Source organism: Dermacentor andersoni, chromosome 8, assembly GCF_023375885.2.
Source record: "Dermacentor andersoni chromosome 8, qqDerAnde1_hic_scaffold, whole genome shotgun sequence".
Taxonomy (NCBI): domain Eukaryota; kingdom Metazoa; phylum Arthropoda; class Arachnida; order Ixodida; family Ixodidae; genus Dermacentor; species Dermacentor andersoni.
Genome location: NC_092821.1, coordinates 98,576,443 through 98,597,700, shown reverse-complemented (window position 1 = coordinate 98,597,700; position 21,258 = coordinate 98,576,443). Strand labels below are relative to the sequence as shown.

At 44.4% G+C, this 21,258-nt stretch overlaps 1 protein-coding gene across 2 annotated transcripts; it reads left to right on the top strand.

Annotated features, from left to right (window-relative positions):
- Positions 1–190: 190 nt before the first annotated feature.
- Positions 191–19,742, top strand: LOC126529295 (Golgi apparatus membrane protein TVP23 homolog B). Of its 2 annotated transcripts, XM_050176897.2 has the most exons (6): positions 191–344; positions 918–997; positions 2,062–2,296; positions 10,364–10,486; positions 14,274–14,402; positions 17,350–19,742. In XM_050176897.2, exons 1-6 carry the CDS (start codon positions 306–308, stop codon positions 17,410–17,412), a joined length of 669 nt encoding a protein of 222 aa, XP_050032854.1. In that variant the 5' UTR covers positions 191–305; the 3' UTR covers positions 17,413–19,742. The 2 variants fall into 2 exon arrangements, with proteins under 2 accessions (XP_050032854.1, XP_050032855.1); XM_050176898.2 differs by lacking the exon at positions 918–997 and having other exon boundaries at positions 255–344.
- The last annotated feature ends 1,516 nt before the right edge of the window (positions 19,743–21,258 follow it).

The following is a 21,258-nucleotide window of genomic DNA, read 5'->3' as shown; positions in this document are numbered from 1 at the left end:
AATTACATAAAACTAAGCTAAATTTTTTTGCTATACTTCAATTGCTATGCTCTTAATTTGTCAAAGTAAATGTGTGTATTTTTGCTTGCAATTCAAGCAGGAAAAAATTTACGGTTTCGATTTCGTTTCTTTGTAGTTCCCGTGGTTCCGAACAGCTGTCAGGAGCGGCGTTGTTTCGCGCGTGTCTGTGGAAGGGCATGGCGAGGGTTCGCATGTGAAAGCTGGCGGCGTGTCGTATCTTCGCCGGCGCACCGTTATCGTGTGGTGTCCCATCTGCTATGTGAGGACGTCGAAGCCGCGTCAGCATGGCTACATTAAGCGGCGAAATGAGCAACTCCTCCAGCGTAAGTCACAGCGGAAACGTCCCGGCGAGCCGTGTCGTTGGTTTCGGCTTCCCACCACTGATGTCGTGTTCCGAGATACACGGTATCGGCAATTGAAGCTCGTACCGTGCGATTAATAAAGTTTCAAAGTCACGGGAGTTCTACGCGCGCGCGCGCTAATGAATGAGGGGCTGGTCTGTTGCCTCGCGTCGGAGGCGCTAATTCCTGTGTACGCGCACAGAGTGCACAATGTGATCAGATCGGAGGTCGCGCCTGAGTCACAGCTGCCGACGTTGGTGTCGCCGGCTCTTGCCTACGTTGTAACTTTCTTGCCGCAGTGTGGAACAGGCGTCACGCCGCAGCGATGATGAGGTTGTAAATCACTTTCTAATGGGGTCTTCGGCCAAGTGATATTGAGGTCGCTGCGCGCCGCGCTAACTGGCCACACGCAATCTTCTGCTCTTTGGCAATCGCTTCGTGCAAATATTGTGTGTAGAGAACGGTGAATCGACAGGAAAGCTGCTTGTTGGTCGGACCGGTCGAACTCGAGTGAACGACCTCCACTTGTTGCGGGCGCGTCGCGTCAATTCGCAGGCCCTGATGGAAGGCACGGAAGACGCGGCCTCCATAGACTTCGGCGACGTCGAAGGCGGTGTCGCGAGGAAGCCCGTCAGGTCAGTCGCTCACATTTTAACGAAAACGCGGCGATGCGACGTCAGTCATTGTTTCGTGCGCGGCATATGCTGCATGCATACGACTGTTTATATAATGATCGTGGTGAGCTGCTAGAGCTTGTGCTCGTTGCATATGTCGCACCGTCGGCACAAATCAGTGTCAGCGGTGTCGGAAAGTTGAGTGCAGAAAACGGACGACGAGGGGCTATTTAGTGTGAATGTTTGATTAAGCGCTTAATTTATGTGTACGTGCGAACAGCGCAGAGATGATATACGACGACTGTATGATTGCAGTATATATTACATTTATATGTGAGGTAAACCGAAATTGCTACAAAGACGCGCACTTTACATCGCCTAAGCTTAGTGGGAGCTCGAATGTAATGGATAAATAAGACGAAAAGCTTGCGAAAGGGCTAGAACTACCGCCTTGTATTCCAGCGTCTATATCTTGCCATTTAATTTAGTGGTTAGTTTACCATGAACATTTGTCACGACCACTGCAGGCAGCCTTAATTTCTAAGCAGTTATGTTGCTTGCCACAATAATGCAGTTCTAATTCTTAACCTTAGTGGTGCACTTCAGTGAAGGCAAAAAGAAAAACTGTAGATATTTTGGTGCGAGTCGGGCTTTTCCTGCGTCACCTGTAGCCTTGTGGCACAACCACTAAAGTTCCCAGGGCGGACCACCACTACATTTGCTTGCACTTCGCTGTTCGCTTTGCCAGTATAGTGTGGTGATGTGTGCCGGACATTCTTTCTACACAGTTGTTGGTTTTGGCCAAAACGAGTTAATGGCTTTCTTTGCACTCAGTGCATGCATGTAGTTTCATGCAGGAGATGTACCTGTGTCATTGTTTACAGGCGCTGAACCAGCATAGACCATAGTTAGTAAAATGCAATGCAGAATAATTGAGCCCATGTGCGTCATCTACCCAGCATGAAACTGCTGTTATCAGTAGTGATTGCTTAGGACCAAGTAGCACATCACGTCTTATTCACCAGCAATACTGTTAAGTGGATGGTTGCAGCTGAAAGTGGTTTGCGTGCACTTGTGTGGAGCAGGCATCGGATGGCGGCGTTCTTCCACCTGGCCTTCCGGACGACGGCACTGCTGACATACCTGTTGTGCCGCTTTTTCACGGACAGCTTTGTGTCGAGCTTTGTGTCCATCTTGCTGTTGCTCTGCATGGACTTCTGGACCGTCAAGAATGTCACAGGCCGCCTTCTGGTCGGCCTTCGCTGGTGGAACTACATCGACGATGCCGGGAAGAGCCACTGGGTCTTTGAAAGCCGCAAGGTAGGCTGTCAAAGGCTGTCTGGTGTTTTAATCTCACTTTACTGGTTGGTTGTGGCTGCATTTACATTTTATTGCAGTAAAATCTAAATGCATTTGTAGTCGCACAAGTAACTATACTGTTTTGCAACGAATAATTAAGCCCTGATGTTGATAGGTGATAGCACTGCTTATCAGACATGCACACCTATGTATCTGTAGGCAAGAGTAGCATAAAGTATGGTCCACTGTGAAAGGAACAAGTAATCAAAATACTTCAACTAGCCATCTGTAAAGATATTTTATCAATCAATGTCTACCTATTGCATCAGCCACCGATTTCCCTAAAGATATGAAAATAACTTGAAGTCATACGAGATTGAAAACCAAGTTAACGCTGCCTTTAAAAGTGGGCAGTACTCTGCATGTGATGGCCATGAGAAAAGTGCAACAGGACAAACTCTCAGTTTCTATTTTTGTTTGGCAAAGAAAGCATGCGACATATGATGGCAGCGATGCATGTTCATGGCAATGATAGGTGAATCAGAGCAGGACACAACACAGGTTGTAGGTATACTGGGCTTTCACAGACGTGTAACTTGATGGTTATGAAGTGTTATTCATGTGCTCAATCATTCTATTCCCTCCTAGCATTCTAACATTTAACATTCTAAGCCCTTTACAAGTCTCTAGTTAAGACAAGGCCCTTTAAATAACTTTATTGTGGCTTCAATTCTTTCAGAATTTTTCTTTTGTGAGCAAAAGCTTATATGTCCTACAGCTACAGTTGTATGAAAAACGTGTACTGACTGCACCTTTATCGTAGATGCATGGTTTAAAATATGTCCAGGTGTTACAAAAAAAAAAAAAAACTAAATTGTGGGGTGCTGCATTTTGCCTCCATCGAAATGTGGCTGCTGTGTCTGGGATCAAACCCACAACCTCCAGCTTAAAGGGACACTAAAGTGAAACAATAAATCAGTTTAGACTAATGAAGCTTTGTTTGAGAACCCTGCAGGCAGTCATTTAAAAAAAATAGTTTGATTATTAGATGAGAAAATGAAGGTCCAAGTATCAGTATATGAATTTCGTGCCGAAACCCCAGCGCCGGTATGTCAGCGTGACGTCAGGGATTCCAAAGTATGTTCTCGCATTTGGGCCGCGTTGGCTCAATAAAGGTTCCCCAAACTTGCCACGTTTAATATTTGGTTCCTTCAGAACACAATGTAGTCAATCTGTACCGCTGCATATAATTAGTAGGCCCTAGAAAATGCCATCAGAATCCAAGACGTCACAGCCCCCAGGTGCGGGAACCTAAGTAGGCGTCGCCACCCATATTTCGTTCTTGCGCTTTTTCTGACTTACCAAACGTCTTATCGTTGTAAGAGTGGTGTTTTTGGTGTTGTAGAACGGTAATTTACTGATGCAGAAAAAATCATTTTTCACTTTAGTGTCCCTTTAACAGCACAGTACCATGATATATATCACTTTGATGGTGTGTGTTAATTGGTTGAGTCAGCTTACAGGATTCCTGTTGACTCCAAAGGGCATTGTGTTGGATGTCACATTGTACAGAATGTTGTTGAAAGTGGTCAGTGAAGAATTTTGCTTGCAGATTTACTGTCAACGCTCCATCTAGTCCTCCGCCACTGTTGAATGCATTGTGCTTCCCTTGACAATGAAATTGTAGGTGAAATAAGGAGGAAGAAATGATATTGCATAGGGTATAGGACATGTGTTTAGTTATTACTAGGGTACAGCGTTTTCAAATGTTATTTTTAAATAACTTGCCCTAATTTTCTCGTTTTATTTCCAATTGAAAAAAAGAAGTAATTTCGGTGAGTCTATTTTTCCAGTTTAACTTTCACTGGCTTTTGTGGGGGAATAATTTCTCTTGTGAAGCTGATCATTTTTCTTTGTTAAATAACACATTCACAAAATTTGTTGATGCTAAATTATCTTTTAAGAATACTCCTCTTCAACGGTGTGTGTGCATCCAACACATGCAACAACAAAGTTCTGGAGAAACAGTTTAGCAAGGGTAGAAAACAATATGGCAGTTTGATTTGACAGGAATTAAAGGGGCCCTGAAACACTTTTTATTTAAGTCGAGAAGTGCGCTTAGAAGTTAAACTAGACTGTCTCAGAAATACTTTGCAGCAAAGGGTACCTCAGTGCGTTCAGCAGAAGCAGAGTTATTGGCAATCAAAGCTTGCCTCTGATCCCCTTCAAGGTGCTCCTTCTTCAATGCCTTGCACCATGAGCGCTACGATGGAGTGGCGTATGCCCACAATAAAAAAAAAAAAATTAAATTATGGGGTTTTACGTGCCAAACATTATCTAGTGAGGCGAGTCTAGCAGTGCTATTGGAAGAATTAGAGGGCAGTAAATGGGATATAATAGGGCTCAGTGAAGTTAGGAGGCCAAAAGGAGCATATACAGTGCTAAAAAGCGGGCACGTCCTCTGCTACCGGGGCTTAGCGGAGAGACGAGAACTAGGAGTCGGATTCCTGATTAATAAGAATATAGCTGGTAACATACAGGAATTCTATAGCATTAACGAGAGGGTGGCATGTCTTGTTGTGAAACTTAATAAGAGGTACAAAATGAAGGTTGTACAGGTCTACGCCCCTACATCCAGTCATGATGACCAGGAAGTCGAAAGCTTCTATGAAGACGTGGAATCGGCGATGGGTAGAGTGAAAACAAAATACACTATACTGATGGGCGATTTCAATGCCAAGGTAGGCAAGAAGCATGCTGGAGACAAGGCAGTGGGGGAATATGGCATAGGCACTAGGAATAGCAGGGGGGAGTTATTAGTAGAGTTTGCAGAACAGAATAATATGCGGATAATGAATACCTTCTTCCGCAAGCGGAATAACCGAAAGTGGACGTGGAGGAGCCCGAACGGCGATACTAGAAATGAAATAGATTTCATACTCTGCGCTAACCCTGGCATCATACAAGATGTGGACGTGCTCGGTAAGGTGCGCTGCAGTGACCACAGGATGGTAAGAACTCGAATTAGCCTAGACCTAAGGAGGGAACGGAGGAAGCTGGTACATAAGAAGCCGATCAATGAGTTAGCGCTAAGAGGGAAAATAGAGGAATTCCAGATCAAGCTACAGAACAGGTATTCGGCTTTAAGTCACGAAGAGGACCTTAGTGTTGAAGCAATGAACGACAATCTTGTGGGCATCATTAAGGAGTGTGCAATAGAAGTCGGTGGTAACTCCGTTAGACAGGATACCAGTAAGCTATCGCAGGAGACGAAAGATCTGATCAAGAAACGCCAATGTATGAAAGCCTCTAACCCTACAGCTAGAATAGAACTGGCAGAACTTTCGAAGTTAATCAACAAGCGTAAGACAGCGGACATAAGGAAGTATAACATGGATAGAATTGAACAAGCTCTCAGGAACGGAGGAAGCCTAAAAGCAGTGAAGAAGAAACTAGGAATTGGCAAGAATCAGATGTATGCGTTAAGAGACAAAGCCGGCAATATCATTACTAATATGGATGAGATAGTTCAAGTCGCTGAGGAGTTCTATAGAGATTTATACAGTACGAGTGGTACCCACGATGATAATGGAAGAGAGAATAATCTAGAGGAATTCGATATTCCAGAAGTAACGCCGGAAGAAGTAAAGAAAGCCTTGGGAGCTATGCAAAGGGGGAAGGCAGCTGGGGAGGATCAGGTAACAGCAGATTTGCTGAAGGATGGTGGGCAGATTGTTCTAGAAAAACTGGCCACCCTGTATACACAATGCCTCAAGACCTCGAGCGTACCGGAATCTTGGAAGAACGCTAACATAATCCTAATCCATAAGAAAGGCGACGCCAAAGACTTGAAAAATTATAGACCAATCAGCTTACTGTCCGTTGCCTACAAAGTATTTACTAAGGTAATTGCAAATAGAATCCGGAACACCTTAGACTTCCGTCAACCAAAGGACCAGGCAGGATTCCGTAAAGGCTACTCAACAATAGATCATATTCACACTATCAATCAGGTGATAGAGAAATGTGCGGAATATAACCAACCATTATATATAGCTTTCATTGATTACGAGAAAGCGTTTGATTCAGTCGAAACCTCAGCAGTCATGGAGGCATTGCGGAATCAGGGTGTAGACGAGCCGTATGTAAAAATACTGAAAGATATCTATAGCGGCTCCACAGCCACTGTACTCCTCCATAAAGAAAGCAACAAAATCCCAATAAAGAAAGGCGTCAGGCAGGGAGATACGATCTCTCCAATCCTATTCACAGCGTGTTTACAGGAGGTATTCAGAGACCTGGATTGGGAAGAATTGGGGATAAGAGTAAATGGAGAATACCTTAGTAACTTGCGCTTCGCTGATGATATTGCCTTGCTTAGTAACTCAGGGGACCAACTGCAATGCATGCTCACTGATCTGGAGAGGCAGAGCAGAAGGGTGGGACTAAAAATGAATCTGCAGAAAACTAAAGTAATGTTTAACAGTCTCGGAAGGGAACAGCAGTTTACGATAGGTAGCGAGGCACTGGAAGTGGTAAGAGAATACATCTACTTAGGACAGGTAGTGACTGCTGATCCAGATCATGAGAGTGAAATAATCAGAAGAATAAGAATGGGCTGGGGTGCGTTTGGCAGGCATTCGCAGATCATGAACAGCAGGTTGCCATTATCCCTCAAGAGAAAAGTGTATAACAGCTGTGTCTTACCAGTACTCACGTACGGGGCAGAAACCTGGAGGCTTACGAAAAGGGTTCTACTTAAATTGAGGACGACGCAACGAGCTATGGAAAGAAGAATGATAGGTGTAACGTTAAGGGATAAGAAAAGAGCAGATTGGGTGAGGAAACAAACGCGCGTTAATGACATCTTAGTTGAAATCAAGAAAAAGAAATGGGCATGGGCAGGACATGTAATGAGGAGGGAAGATAACCGATGGTCATTAAGGGTTACGGACTGGATTCCGAGGGAAGGGAAGCGTAGCAGGGGGCGACAGAAAGTTAGGTGGGCAGATGAGATTAGGAAGTTTGGAGGGTCAACATGGCCACAATTAGTACATGACCGGGGTAGTTGGAGAAGTATGGGAGAGGCCTTTACCCTGCAGTGGGCGTAATCAGGCTGATGATGATGATGATGATGACGTGCCAAAACCACTTTCTGATTATGAGGCACGCGGTAGTGGAGGACTTCGGAAATTTCGACCACCTGGGGTTTTAATGTGCACCTAAATCTAAGTACATAGGTGTTTTCACATTTCGCCCTCATCAAAATGTGGCCGCCATGGCCGGGATTCGATCCCGCAACCTCGTGCTCAGCAGCCCAACAATGCTCAGCCTACTGAATGTCACCGTGGTGTGCGCAGTTCAAATTTTACTTTGGACCTTCGTGCAGACGCCGATGTTTATGATTTTGGTGCCTACGATGCGCCAAACGCAGTTGTCCTCAGTGAGCAGCAGTGCGCGCCGTGGTATCCATGCTACGTAGCAGACGCAGCTACGTGCAACTGTAGTGCGTATGGACAGCATTCACTTGGTGCACGGCAGGGCTGGAGCATGTGTTTGCAATCATGTGTTCCAGTTTGGCCATGCTACGTGGTGCGCGTCAGCTTTGTCCTGCACCGACTTGACTAACGGATAGTAGCCACATCTAACTTGAACTTTTGGAAGCGCTGTCAATAGCTCAATGTGAAGTGGTGTGTGCCAAGGTGTCTAGCCAGGAGTGGCCAGCAGTGAGTACGTGCTGGCAAGTGTAGCATTGGCTGACCTTAAGTTTAGTGTGGTTTGAGGCTAGTTAAGTGTTCAAAATTAATCGAAATTAGCGAGACCTAGTGCCTAGAACACCAATAAGCAGTGGCGCCACAGTTTAATTTCTGCTCAGATCGCCAAGCATGAGCAGGTGGTTGTTGGCTTCTTCCTGAAGTATGTAATCCTTATTGAAATTAGAAAGCAGATTTTTGCTTACTTGAACCTGTTTAATAAACTGAGTCAATAAATATGCACGAAAGATTAATTACATTTTTGGGTTCTTATGTGCAAAAGCACGATCTTATTATGAGGCACGCCATAGTCGGGGACTCTGGTTTAATTTTGACCACCTGGGGTTTTTTGGCGTGCACCTAATGCATGGTACACAGGCATCCTGGCATTTCGTCTCCATCAAAATGCGACTGCTGTGATGGGATTTGATCGCACGCCTTGTGCTTAGCAGCGCAACACCAAAGCCACGAAGCAACCACAGCGGCCAACAACACGCAGAGTAACAGTACAAAGAAGTGCACTGATCCAAACGCCCTTCTTGATTGATGTTAGCTGTCAACCAATAGCAGCCGTCTATGGAAGTCTTGCATGTGATGCCATATGCAAGAGGCCAGCAGCATCGAAGCGGGCGAGGAGGAAGCTTTGTTTGAAAAGAGAGTGTTTAGGGAATATGTGACTTCGCGCTCTGCTTGTGAGCTCCATGCGCCGTGCATGAGTGCAAAATTTGGCTGAGATGTTCACAGCAGTGTATGCTATCCACAGACTGCATTTTTTCACCAAGCCCGAAAGGGTGGTTCAGAACCGCAAGCCCAACTACCCTAAGAAATTTTCTAGAATTTATTAAAAGTGCAGTTTCTTTTTACCTGTGTTTACTTTGCCATTAATCTCTAAAAAATATGGTACCAGGAATGCTTACAGCAATCGTTTTTACGACTCTTGTTTAAAAAAAATAGGGAAAGACAACGTGAATTATTTATTTATGGGTCAAAATTACAAGCTAGTGCAGCCTTTGTCGTGAAGAGTTCACTCGTCACTGGCAGTTAAGGGGTTAAGAGTGAGTGCATTTTTGATTTGAACACAAATTGAATGAGAGTGTATTTATAACATTATGCGACTAAAGAGCTACTACAAATATTGCAGAAAAATTTACTTGGTAGGTACGACTACGTCTTACGAGCTGGTGCATAAAGAACAAATTTAAACAATAACCCTTTAACCCCGAAATTCATTCTAGAAAAAATACAAAATTTCCCAGTATTTCTTTATGTTGTCATAATATTTTTGATGTCATTCTGATTCTGAAAATATATTACTTAATTCTTGATCTTCATTATTTCTTCCTGTTCATAGTTCTACCGCCCTCTAGTGTTGAAAATTGAAACCAAAGCCAATTACTGACCGTAACTCTGCTTCAGTGGTGGGAGCAGCACGACATCGGGCTGAACGAGTGCCACTCGTCATTGGTAATATTGGTAGAACCTCCCATCACGGGTACAGCTTGGGATTGGGGGTTTAAGGGTTAAAGAGCATAAGGAGAGTTGCTGTATGCCATGCCATCTGTGCCTTAACTATTTCAATGTATGGACGGCAGGCCGATACATGAGCTTGACCTTGTAAGACAGAATGCATCGTCAGAACATGCAGGCCCTGGTCAACTGTGTTGCAGATATGTTGCAACCGTGTTACGGGTGGACGAGAGTGGACACCGACAGAAGTGCTATCTAGTTGTGAATGTTGGAGAAATGGACATAGTAGTGGAATTAGGAAATGTAGAGGACTCAGGCGGAATGGTATGGAATTAGGAAATTTGGGCAGAAGAGAACAGAATTGGAGGAGTATGGGAAATTTGGGAGAATATGGAAATCTTCTGGGACAAGTCGATGGAATTGAAAAATTGCGAGGTAGGGGACGGGATTGGGAAGTTTGGCGGCTCAGAAAGAATGTTAAAAAATTGGGGAGTTCGTTGCTACTATGGAGCATTTACGAAATTGGGGAGGGTGTGATGTGTAGGGAGTCAGTGTTGGCTTACGAATGGGAGAGAATCAGCACTTGTCTGACACATTTGACATTACAGAGCAAAACCTTTGTTATACTTTCCCTGGAGTGTAGACTGAGGTGGTTTTATGTCAGAAGAGAACAGATGAGCATAGAAGGCACACACTCTTGATGTAATAGTGTGGGAGCCCCACACAAGAAGCATTCAAACATTGGTTAAGGTATTTACACCAGGGGATCACGCACAGGGAGCACACTCTTGATGATGATAGTGCAGGAGCCCCATACAACAGTTGGTGCGGGGTCACAGTAATTAATATTGGTTCTTGTGTATTGCAGTCGGGTGAGCAGATGACAGACAGCTCGGAGGCAGGCCTCTTCTGGATGGGGCTTATCGGGGCGCCAGCCCTGTGGACCCTCTTCTTCTTTGTGTCCCTGTTCAGCTGGAACTTCCAGTGGCTGGTTGGTCCCATTTTCCATGCATATTCTCACACGTGCTAGCTTGTGTGACTCATTGGAGGGTTAGAGTTGCCAATTATGCTTGTTGGTGTGCCATTAAACCAGAAGCTGCCAGGAACTTTGCAGACTAGGACCTAGGAAGAAATGAGACCCATGCTGAATGTTTTGTGTGTGTGTGTGTGTGTGTGCGTGTGTATATACATATATACAAAATAGCACAAGACTTCTGCAATTCCCTTTGTTCTGAACTAATTTACTGCGACAGCAATATCTTCTCACACAGTGGACACAGCCATCTTGTTTTGGTTGTTTGTTTCTGAAATAATGGCACTTGCCCACTATGCGGAACTAACCAAGAATCCTGGTGTCATAGAGTGGCTTAGGAAAGCAGGGAAAATTCAGAACTTGTGCTAGAGGGACTTTCATTGTTAACACCACCAAAGTCTTAAAGAACAAAGGCAAGTTGTCGATACCTTCTTCAGGCAGTGCACCTAGAGTTACAAACACAGTCAGCAGCTCTGGAATAAAAGTGAAAACAAAAATAATGACATTTAAAACATGCTGCTAAAACCTTAAGGGGCTGCTGATTAGACCTGTGCTCAAACATTTTATGTTTGAAGTGTGTCAGGCTTGAATACTTCTTCTAAGCATGCAGTGAATAGCATTGTAGAGATTATGTCTCCTTGCCTGACCCTTTTCTTGATAGGTAACTTAGTATTTTTCTTTTGGGGAGCTAAGGCAGCTGTGGAATCTTTGTAGATATTTCCAAAGGTATTCACGTGCGCTTCCTGTCCTCCTTGATTATGCCACCTCCTCCTTCATCATCATCATCATGGTTACGCCCACTGCAGGGCAAAGGCCTCTCCCATACTTCTCCAACTACCCCGGCCTAATTGTGGCCATGCCGTCTCTGCAAACTTCTTAATCTCATCCGCCCACCTAACTTTCTGCAGCCCCCTGCTACGCTTCCCTTCCCTTGGAATTCAGTCCGTAACCTTTAATGACCATTGGTTATCTTCCCTCCTCATTACATGTCCTGCCCATGCCCATTTCTTTTTCTTGATTACAACTAAGATGTCACTAACTCGCGTTTGTTTCCTCACCCAATCTGCTCTTTTGTTATCCCTTAATGCTACACCCATCATTCTTCTTTCCATAGCTCGTTGCATTGTCCTCAATTTAAGTAGAACCCTTACTGCCCACCTCACCTCCTCCTTACACCTCCACCTCATTACATCACTCCAAATGCTGTGCCTTTTTGGCCCAAGTAGCCAGACTTAAATGCACATATATGCTAGTGGTGTTGACATCTGCGCTGTGCTCGCCCAACATAATGTCGGATTTGAGTGAGTCATTGCTTATGCCGTTCATGTGCTCGCTAAAGCACAAGTCAGCTATGTTTGGTTGCTGCAAAAAGAGTGCGTAGCCATCATATTGTCACATTGTCATGACAGTGAAGGAGTAGACTGTGGCACAATGTCAAGTCACAAAACTAACTCTTTATTGGGTATACCTGTGCCTTCACGAACAAGTTACACTCAGGCAGAACAGTAGTGATGAGTGCATAAGTTTATCGTCGAAATCTGATCTATGGGTCAGCTGCATCATCTATTTATACATGACTCGTTGAAGGTTCCAGCATAATCGCTGGTGCTCGTGCCTTCCAGGAAGCACAACACTATATTCGTGTCATGCATGCAGTCTGATTACTCAAGGTTCGGTGGCAACATTGGACAACAGATAGAATCGGCCAAAACAATGGAGAATGTTCCGACATAGGCTCATCTTTGGCTGGGCGATTGGTTTTAATATTTCTTAGCCGGTGATAGGAAAAAGATACGCAGGGACGCATGCCAAATATGGGCCATAGGAAAATTTCACCCTTGCCTTTAAGGATGCCTGTTTGGTGTATCTACAGACAACCATGCTTTATGTTGGCTATTCTTTTTGAAATACCCATCTGGTCGACTTGCTCTTTAGACAACCTGGCTCCGGGAGCATGACATTTGGGTCATGTGCCAATCTGGCTGCAAACATTTTAACACGGTTGCCCTCTTCTGCACGCCTCTCTCATCTGGTGCCGTGTCTTATCTGTGTCCATCTACTAGGCGTCATTACTCTTAATCACTGACATGCTTCTTTCTGAAGCAATGGAAGGACTCATGCATTACTTTCCTTACGGACTCGTTGCATTAACCTTCAGTGCATCCTGTCTCTTGACCAATGTGCTGTCAAGCCTGCCTCTACATTCTCTGTGACGATTTCCTATAGTACTGTCGCAACTACCTTTCCAAAAAAAGCATAAATGGCTCCTAGTTATTCCCTTGCATCCCTGCTCGGACATATGTGCCTCCTTCCATGCTGTTGAAGACAACATCCAACCCTCCGGCATACATGCGGGAGTGTCGAAGACTTAGACCAGCCTCTGCTGCTACTGGCAAGGAAAGTATTGCTACGTCTGTGACTGCCTCTTTTTCCCATCAACGTCGAAAGTGCCCCTTTTGCCATTGCACTGTATCTGCTGCTTTGTCCCGCCTGCCCCCTTTTACTGCGTCAACATTGACTGTGTGGACCTCCTCCCATCATTCCTGCGGGCAACCGCTGGATAATTGTTGCCATCGATCGCTTCATGTGCTACGCAGAAGCTTTACCATTGTCATCTGCATCGGAACCTGACATGTGACATTGCCTCTTTCGTTTTACATGACATTCTTCAACATGGTGTACCATGTGACCTGCTCAGCAACCAAGGATGTGTCTTTGTCAGACAAGGTCAAAGTGATTCTTAAAGAATGTTGGATTGTTAATTAGAACATCACTGCTTACCATCCTGAAACAAATGGCCTGACAGTATGATTTAATGGTAGATTGGGAGACGTGCTGCCAATTTACGTCGCTTGTCACTTGCATGCACGTCACTTAAGTATTTCACTGTACGTCACAGCCCAGTACCGCTCGTTGAAGAAGAGTGCTCTGCTTCAGCAAGAAGAACACGATTCATCAGTTCAAGGCTTGTGCTTGATCTGCTGTAAGTGGCTCACTTGTTGCGGCTGTGTCAGCGATTAAACAAAAAGCGCTGAACCTAAAACCCGCTTACAGTTAAAGCTAAATCTCGGACAGACACAATTATTTGATGCCTGAAGTGAAATCAAATGTTCGCAACGTAAAGGGCTAAGTAAATGACTATGATGAAATGTTTATTCGAAAAAGAAGGGCGCTTTGGTCTACTGTGTTGGGGTTGCTAGACTGAGACCGAGGCAGGCTGAGGCTGAGGTTAGCTGTGTAGACTGTGGTTGCACTACGTATCTGGTTTTACTAAGTGTTGTCTAAATAAAGCACCAAGTATACATGACTTATCCAGTTAAACGACTGGCACTGTTTACACTAGAGTTTTGCACTGAGGGTAGCGTTTACATTGGGTTCAGTTTAATGTACCATGTTTGCACGCATTACTTGCCTGTTTTGTATGCAATAAATCCCAAGTGCGTATAATCCGTGGTGATGCCACTAAAGGAATGTTGATTTCACTGCAGCAGAATGGTGGTGCCATCTGTCATTGCTACAATGAAAGGTGCACTGCCTTGAAGAATCTTGTATACTCGGTGCTCCTATTTGGGCCACTCTTGCTTCAACATAAAACCTTTGCTCGAAGTTGTCACAATGAACCATTTGCAAGATTGCTGCTGCGCTAACCCTCCTCCCCCCTCCCTACCTCCACCCCTTCATTCTTTCTGTGCTAAGTCGGAACATCTGTAAGACGTCATGCTGGTGTTGCCACTTGTTTGTCCAGATGGTGACAATAATAGCCCTGGCCCTGAACGGGGCCAACCTGTACGGCTACATTCGCTGTCGGCTGGGTCGGAAGGGCTCCATGAAGGCAGCCGCCTCCAACTTCTTCGGGCAGCAACTGCTTCGTGGGGTGAGTGTACTCTGCCATTTGAGTTGCATTTCACAGGAACAGTGGGTTGTTGCCCAAGCACTCGCTCTCGTTAGACCAGAAGCTGCAGGGATTTCAGGGAATCATAGGAAAAGAAGCAGGCAGTCTATTTAGACAAGATGGTAGGCTCTTTGCTGCCTGTATGGAAATGATACTTGGGCTCGCACTGTCGTGACAGCATTGTCTAATAACTGGCGAGCTTTTGAGGCCCTTTTCTTCGAGCAAAAGAGATTGCAGCTGCATTAGTGACACATCTGCTCACTTGAGGACGGGCGAGAATAAGTTGCTGGAGAGGCTAATCTGATAAGTGCATTACCTCTGATAAAGAGCATGCTAAATTTTGGCCTTTAAACCACTTGTGGCGTCCTTTTATGCACACGTCCTAACCATGAATGTCTTCTTTTCTTTTTTTTTTACTTCTTTCCAAAGTAAATTGGTTGCTAGTGGTTGCTAGAACTGCTGTCTGTCTTGTCCGTCTCTATTCTAGCACTCCTCAAGCTTCATAAGTAGAGGCTAGCCAGGTTTATTGCTATGAACTGTGCAACAGATGGGACACAATGAAATCCTGCACTTTGTGCAGATATTGCAATCACTTAAGCTTTATCTGCGTCTAAGGGAGAACGAATACCTTCAACTATTCACTGCTTCCTCGTGCCATCAGGGTATGGAACAACCTTCCCAGTTTGCTCATCGCCGAAACAAACACTGAAAAAAAAATTCGTCACATTATAACGTCTTATTTCCCCTGTGCAGCAATAGCAAATAACATGGCGCACTTATTTGATTTTATACATTGACTGTTTCTAATCTTATTGCAAATCATGGTCTGCTTCTGTACTAGTGCCTGTACTTTTGCCTTTTAAGGCGAAAGCCTTGGATGGCTCATGGGTTGAAAGTTTGACTTCGGTGTTAGGGCACCAAAATTCAGGGGCACCAAATTTGGGAGTTGGACCCTCGAGCTTTGGTGGGAGTCGAACCCACGACTTTTGTTGTTAATTATAGTGAAGTTAATTAAGGCAGAGGTAATTCAGGCACACAGACCCACAACGTTTGGTGGGAGTCGAACCCTCGACATTTGGTGTTAATTAGGGCGAAATTGGTTAAGGTAGAGTTAATTAAGGCACTCAAACCCACAACCTTTGGTCAGAGAAAACGGGTAATAAGAAGTAACAATGCATTTGAATGAGAATGCCAAGTATTTTAATTACTGTCTCGTGAGCATACAGGCTTTCACCTTTCGTCTTCTTTAGTGTATGCTGAAGCGACTGTAAACTTTCTTTTTTCCTTCTTATGCCTGTTTGATTGTCATTGGGCCGATAACTTTAGTCCATCCTCGTTCTGTTTACTTTGTAGACTGTACAGTCAAAGTGAGAAGATTAAGGGGGCAGGGTGCTTGAGAAAGCTGCATTGATGCAGCCAGTGAAATGGTGCAGCACTATTACTTTGGTCGCATGTAGTAGCTGCAGGCCTACTTTTCACACCGTGTGCACCAGCTGCAGAAATAATTCAGCCTTTTTCATGTATCCCGCGCCCCTAATCTTTTGACGCTGATAGTACATTGTTGCCTTTTTTTTACTACTACGTGCATACTTTGTTGTGTGATGGTCTAACATGTTTCCTATTGCTACTATTTGTCCATTTCTTTCTCACAGTGGAGGCTACCTTTACCCAATGCCTCATATAGGGAAATTTTAAACAAACAAACAAATATAACTTAGCTAGACCACCACCAGGGCTTCTGCAGCCATAGATTTTCCTACAAAAAATTTATAGACCGTACTCTAGCACTGCAGCCATTTGGCTATACCACGGCTATGATGGGTAGTACATGGATTTGTCGAATTTTCGTGCTTGTGGCTTTAGACGATCTTGTAGCTTTATTTATTATGCCTTATTTGCCTTTATTTGCTCAAATTCCTAAGAAGCAACATTTGACTAAATGCATGAAGGCAATAAAACCTTATGATCGTGCACAGTCATTGTAAACTGTTGAAATTTTAATGCAATGCTGTGATGAGTATGATCGATGCAAGGCCGTGGAATGATTTGAAGCTATACAAGGATGAAGCTTAGGCAAATCCACATGCCGTATTAGCACGATCCTACCGTGCCCCCGATTGTAAAGCCCAAATATACAAAGAATAACTTGGTGCCGATTCTACTGCACACACCAAGTAACGAAACCTGAGTCGATGTGCACCTTGTTGAAATAATTTTATGGAACCCACAAAGGCACCCAGACAGACACACAGGTGGATCTTAGCAGCTAGTCGCCATCATAGTGCGAGTCCTCCTTTTCGCTGTCTACTGACCACAGGAAGTCATCTTTCAAAAAAGGTATGCATTTTAATCGTGAAAATATGGGACTACACATCATTCGATAGTTCCATTCAATGCATTAGAAGTGCCACACATGCAGCAAACTGGAAAATGGCAACTGCAAACCAAGGCAGAAAAAAAAGAAAGGAAATGCCTGTTCAAGGGCATTTTGGCTAGTTACTTCCCATTGAGCTTTTTTCCTGTAGTTATCAAAATGTAAAAATGCCCGTGTCTTGTGAGCAGAGGGCATGTTAAAGATCCCCTGGTGGGCAAAATTAATCCAGAGTCCCCCACTACGGCGTGTCTCATAATCAAATTGTGGTTCTCACACATAAAACTCCAGAATTCATTCATTCCCTGTAGTTGTCCTTGTGGGAAATTCTTCTGCAACCACCTACAAGTCAAGAGACATGGGTTTTCAGCATTCTTGTTTTTGAGTATAGTAGTCTAAATGAATTTCTTGTCTTTCTTTGTGGTCCCGTCTGTTGCACAGTTCCTAGAAATGGATTCGTACCAGCTCTTACTAGGCAGGTTTTTTCATGATGTTAAGAGAGAGATGTTTCAGGGCCCCTTTAACACAGCACACTTGCCTCTCTTTTGTTTCGTTTAGATGTTCAAGAAAGAAGCGGCGCGACCCACGAGAGATAGTGGAACGACCCAGCTTCAGCCGTGATGAGGTGCCCGGCCACTCGCTCCTGCCCCTTGTACATAGACTGCCTCCCCCCCCCCCATTCCATAAAGTCATTGTGACAAACCACAGCGTGGGCCTCACTTTCTATTTATAGTCTACGAGCCTGGGCTTGAGCATTTGTGGTCTATCAGTTCCAGACATACTACTTTCACTACTGTGTGTAGGCCCAGCACATTGCACCTCTAGAGTGATGAGTGTCCTATCAACGTGCTAAGCCAATCAATGTTCACTAAGAGTGAGAACTTTGAAAGTGATCCATTGAGATTACGGCTCTCGCTATAGCTCACCACAGTGAAACACAGGCCGCAGTTCAGGCAGACAAAGTGCACAACTTGATGCATTGTGTCTTGTGGCCGCGGCACCAGGTGGCAGCTGCATTGTATCCCACTGACTTCACATGATGGTGTCGTCCGCTGCACATTTCTGCTCCAAGCAGATTCTGCTTCTCAAAACGAATTTTTCGCACAGTGGTACTGTTTATTGCTTTTACTTAAAGGGACACTAAGGGAAAATATTAAGTCGAGCTATATTGAGAGATTAGGCTTCTGCAACAACAAATTCATTATTCATTGTGAAAGCAGAGCCCTTGCAAGCGAGAAAATTACAAAAATGAAAAACCGGAGCGGCACCACCTGTTGCGGACTCTTGTACCGCTCATGTGATGTTGCCACTGGCTAGTTCTCTGGGAGTGGCATAGAGAAAGGTCACATGGAGATTACGTCAACTCGTGTATTTCGGTGCGGGCAGTTCAAATGGAGGACCTGCAGCGGGACCTTCGGCAGAAATGTTCTACACGACAAAGCGATATGTTGGGACAACGAAAATTATCATAAGAATTCTAGACAAATAATCTCTCAATCTAGCTTGACTTGATATTTTGCTTTAGTGCCCCTTTAATGTTCCCTGCTTGGTGCACTAGTTGGTTTCCACCTTGCACGGGCATTGGAGTCCACTGTTAAAGGCAAGGTGCTGATGCAGCGTCTGTCCAAGCGAACTTTTATTTGTGGCAGGCCTTGAAGTACGCAGCTACGCAGCAGACTACCTGCTGTAGCTGATGCTGGTTCCTTTCTGCAAGCCTGCATAGTGCAGGAGTGCTGTTTCAATGCAGCACCAAAACAAGAGCACTTGTTACATGCAAGCTTGTCCCGTTTTCAGACAAAGTGACACTTTGGACATGTTGGAGCTGTAGTCTATTTATTTATTAATTGATTCGTGTTTCAAGGATCCCGTAAGACTGTCTAATGTTTGCCTTTAGCGAGCCGCACACTAGCTGACTGGTGCAATGCAGATTAGCTAGTGCAGGAAATAAACTGGCATGTGAACCAAGTGGTAACGTTAGCACTTGGCAAGCGATGCCACTAGTGGCAAAAATATGCTTTGTGTCTGCACGAACGGGCCATGTTGTTGAATTGGCACATGGTGGACAGAAAGACAGACAGCAAAAAGCACGACTGGCAAGATGATGTGCTTTTGAGAGTCAAGGAACCATAGCTGTCACAAGATGACCACTGCACGCACTGTTGGCTGGAGTAAAAGTTACAGCTGGCATCAGCCAATCAGAGTTGCTATCGTGCAAGTACATACAAATGTCTGCGCGCTGTGTGCTCACCCCTGTTGCCTTGTGGCGGGGCGCCGATTGTCCACTACTCCTCAGTCGCAGTCGCGAGAGGGAGCATAAACATCTTTATGTAACACCTAGTCCCAGTGCCCTCTGTGTTTCCTTAAAAGGCTGCGATGAGGGCAGGACAGACAGTGAGCCGGTTCCTGTGGGGCAGGCCTGTTGAGAATACCTTGCCACCTTAAAAAAAAAAAAAAAAAAAAAAAAAAAAAAGCCTTGTCGCCTTCATCTTGCCACAGTGTTGATGAGCACAGCCTCAAGTATCAGAAGTGTGCGTGGCTTGTAGCTACTACTAAACTGCACATTGTTGATAAATGATGTACTAGGTATAGCTTTCCTAGACTGAGCAGCCATCTTTACTGCACCAGGCACTATCTGTGCCTCAAAACCCTTTACCCTCTCCTTGCACCTGTCCATATTTACTGAACACATAGAGTGGTAGTAAAGCTTTCTCCACACTGTGCCGTGATGTACAAGGATTTTGTGGACTAGGAATGAGGTGAAAGGAGTTATAATGCCAGAAGCCAATCGTCCACAATGCACAGCTGCAGCATATTGGATAAGATCTCCCTGAATTTTTGTTGTTGCTTATGTTTTCTCCATGCTATAGTGCCAAGTTTTTTTGGTTTCCTAATTTGATGCTGTTTTTGTGAAAGCAAGTAAGTTTTCCAAATAAACAATGGCTGTAATTTCAGTGTTTGTCCTCTTGCTGCATCTCTGTTTGCCGATGTGCGCGCTCTGTATGACACTCGGGGTCGTGGCTCAGCACCTATGGTGTTTTGTTGCTCGGCTAAATGTTGTGGGATCGATTCCCAGCCACAGCGGTCGCATTCTGGTGGGGGCACATTGCAGAAACACTGGTGTAGTTCCATCTAGGTGCAACCCGCTGTGAAGCCTCGTATCCTGCATGTTGGTTTGGCAGATTAAACTGCATAATTTGCTTATGATGCTGTAGCACGCATTTAAAGAATGCAAAACTCCTCCCAATACTGTTACCAGCCGACTATGCTACAAAAGGCTCGCAGTATGTTTATGTTTGTGCCTTTCCGAGTTGCACTGATACGGTGCAGTACATAGTGCAGAAGTAGGAAGGACGGCCCTATAATGCCAGAAGTACTATTGAGTTGGTGCTGCACTATTGCGGTCACCAAATGACTAATTGACGAGGTCAGCGGAACCCCTGTGCGAGACAGTCCACTGTGAGAGAGCAGTTCCAAGATTTTTCTTGCCGACACTTGCTATGCATTTTGTCTGTTGAGGATACCAGGTTTCTAGACCTCTGTACAGCTTTACACAGAAGGTTATAGAAGGAAAGTGAATGTCTTTCATGGTTGCTGTGTTAGCCTATTGTTCATTATGCACTTTTACAAAAGAACCATAACTGCTATCCGACCATTTCTGAAGCTTTTCTTCCGTGAGCAGACCGTGGTGCTTTTCTCGTTTCAGCTCAAGAACGGTAAGCAACTTACGGCTCTGAGAACGAACCGGGTGCCCTCTCTCATATTGGCGTTATTGTTACTTAGTGAAAGAAGGTTATACCTTGATTCTACTGCCACATACCTAGTTTTCGCTTGGAAGCTTCTCTCTAAATGCATAACAGTGGAGAAATATTCTTAGCATCCACTGCATCCAATTTGATAAGATTTGTTGCACTTAATAAAAGGTTAAAATCTAGTAAATGGGGGAAAGAGATTTCTGATTAAAGGTGACAGTTTTATTTACGAAAATGATTGAAAACTGCAAAATTAAAAACAAAAAAACTAACAAAAGCAACAACTAAATATTAAAAATAATGCGTGAATTCTTTAAACTCCACTTATTGGATGTCTAACGCAGACAAAATTGATGTATTATAGACTGCTCTGGAACACCATTAATTTGTACGCAAGACTTGTGCAAAACCCTCGCAAATGTAACGATGTTGCGTAAGCCATGATTACTTACAACACATTTGTCAGCTTTAGATGTCCAAACATGTAGTTTACGGAATTGCAATATCTATTTTTGGTGCAGACATGGATTTGCAAACTTCGTGCTATGACTTTTTAAGACGTACTCATTTTTGGCAAATTTAGTCAAAGCTACCAAGCCCTAAATTCTGGTCCCTACAGTCTAGAATTCGTCTTTTCTCATGAATCAAACCAATTTCATTTGAATCGGTGCAGCGCTCTTCTATTTCATGCATACCACGTGTGTTTCAATAAATTAGA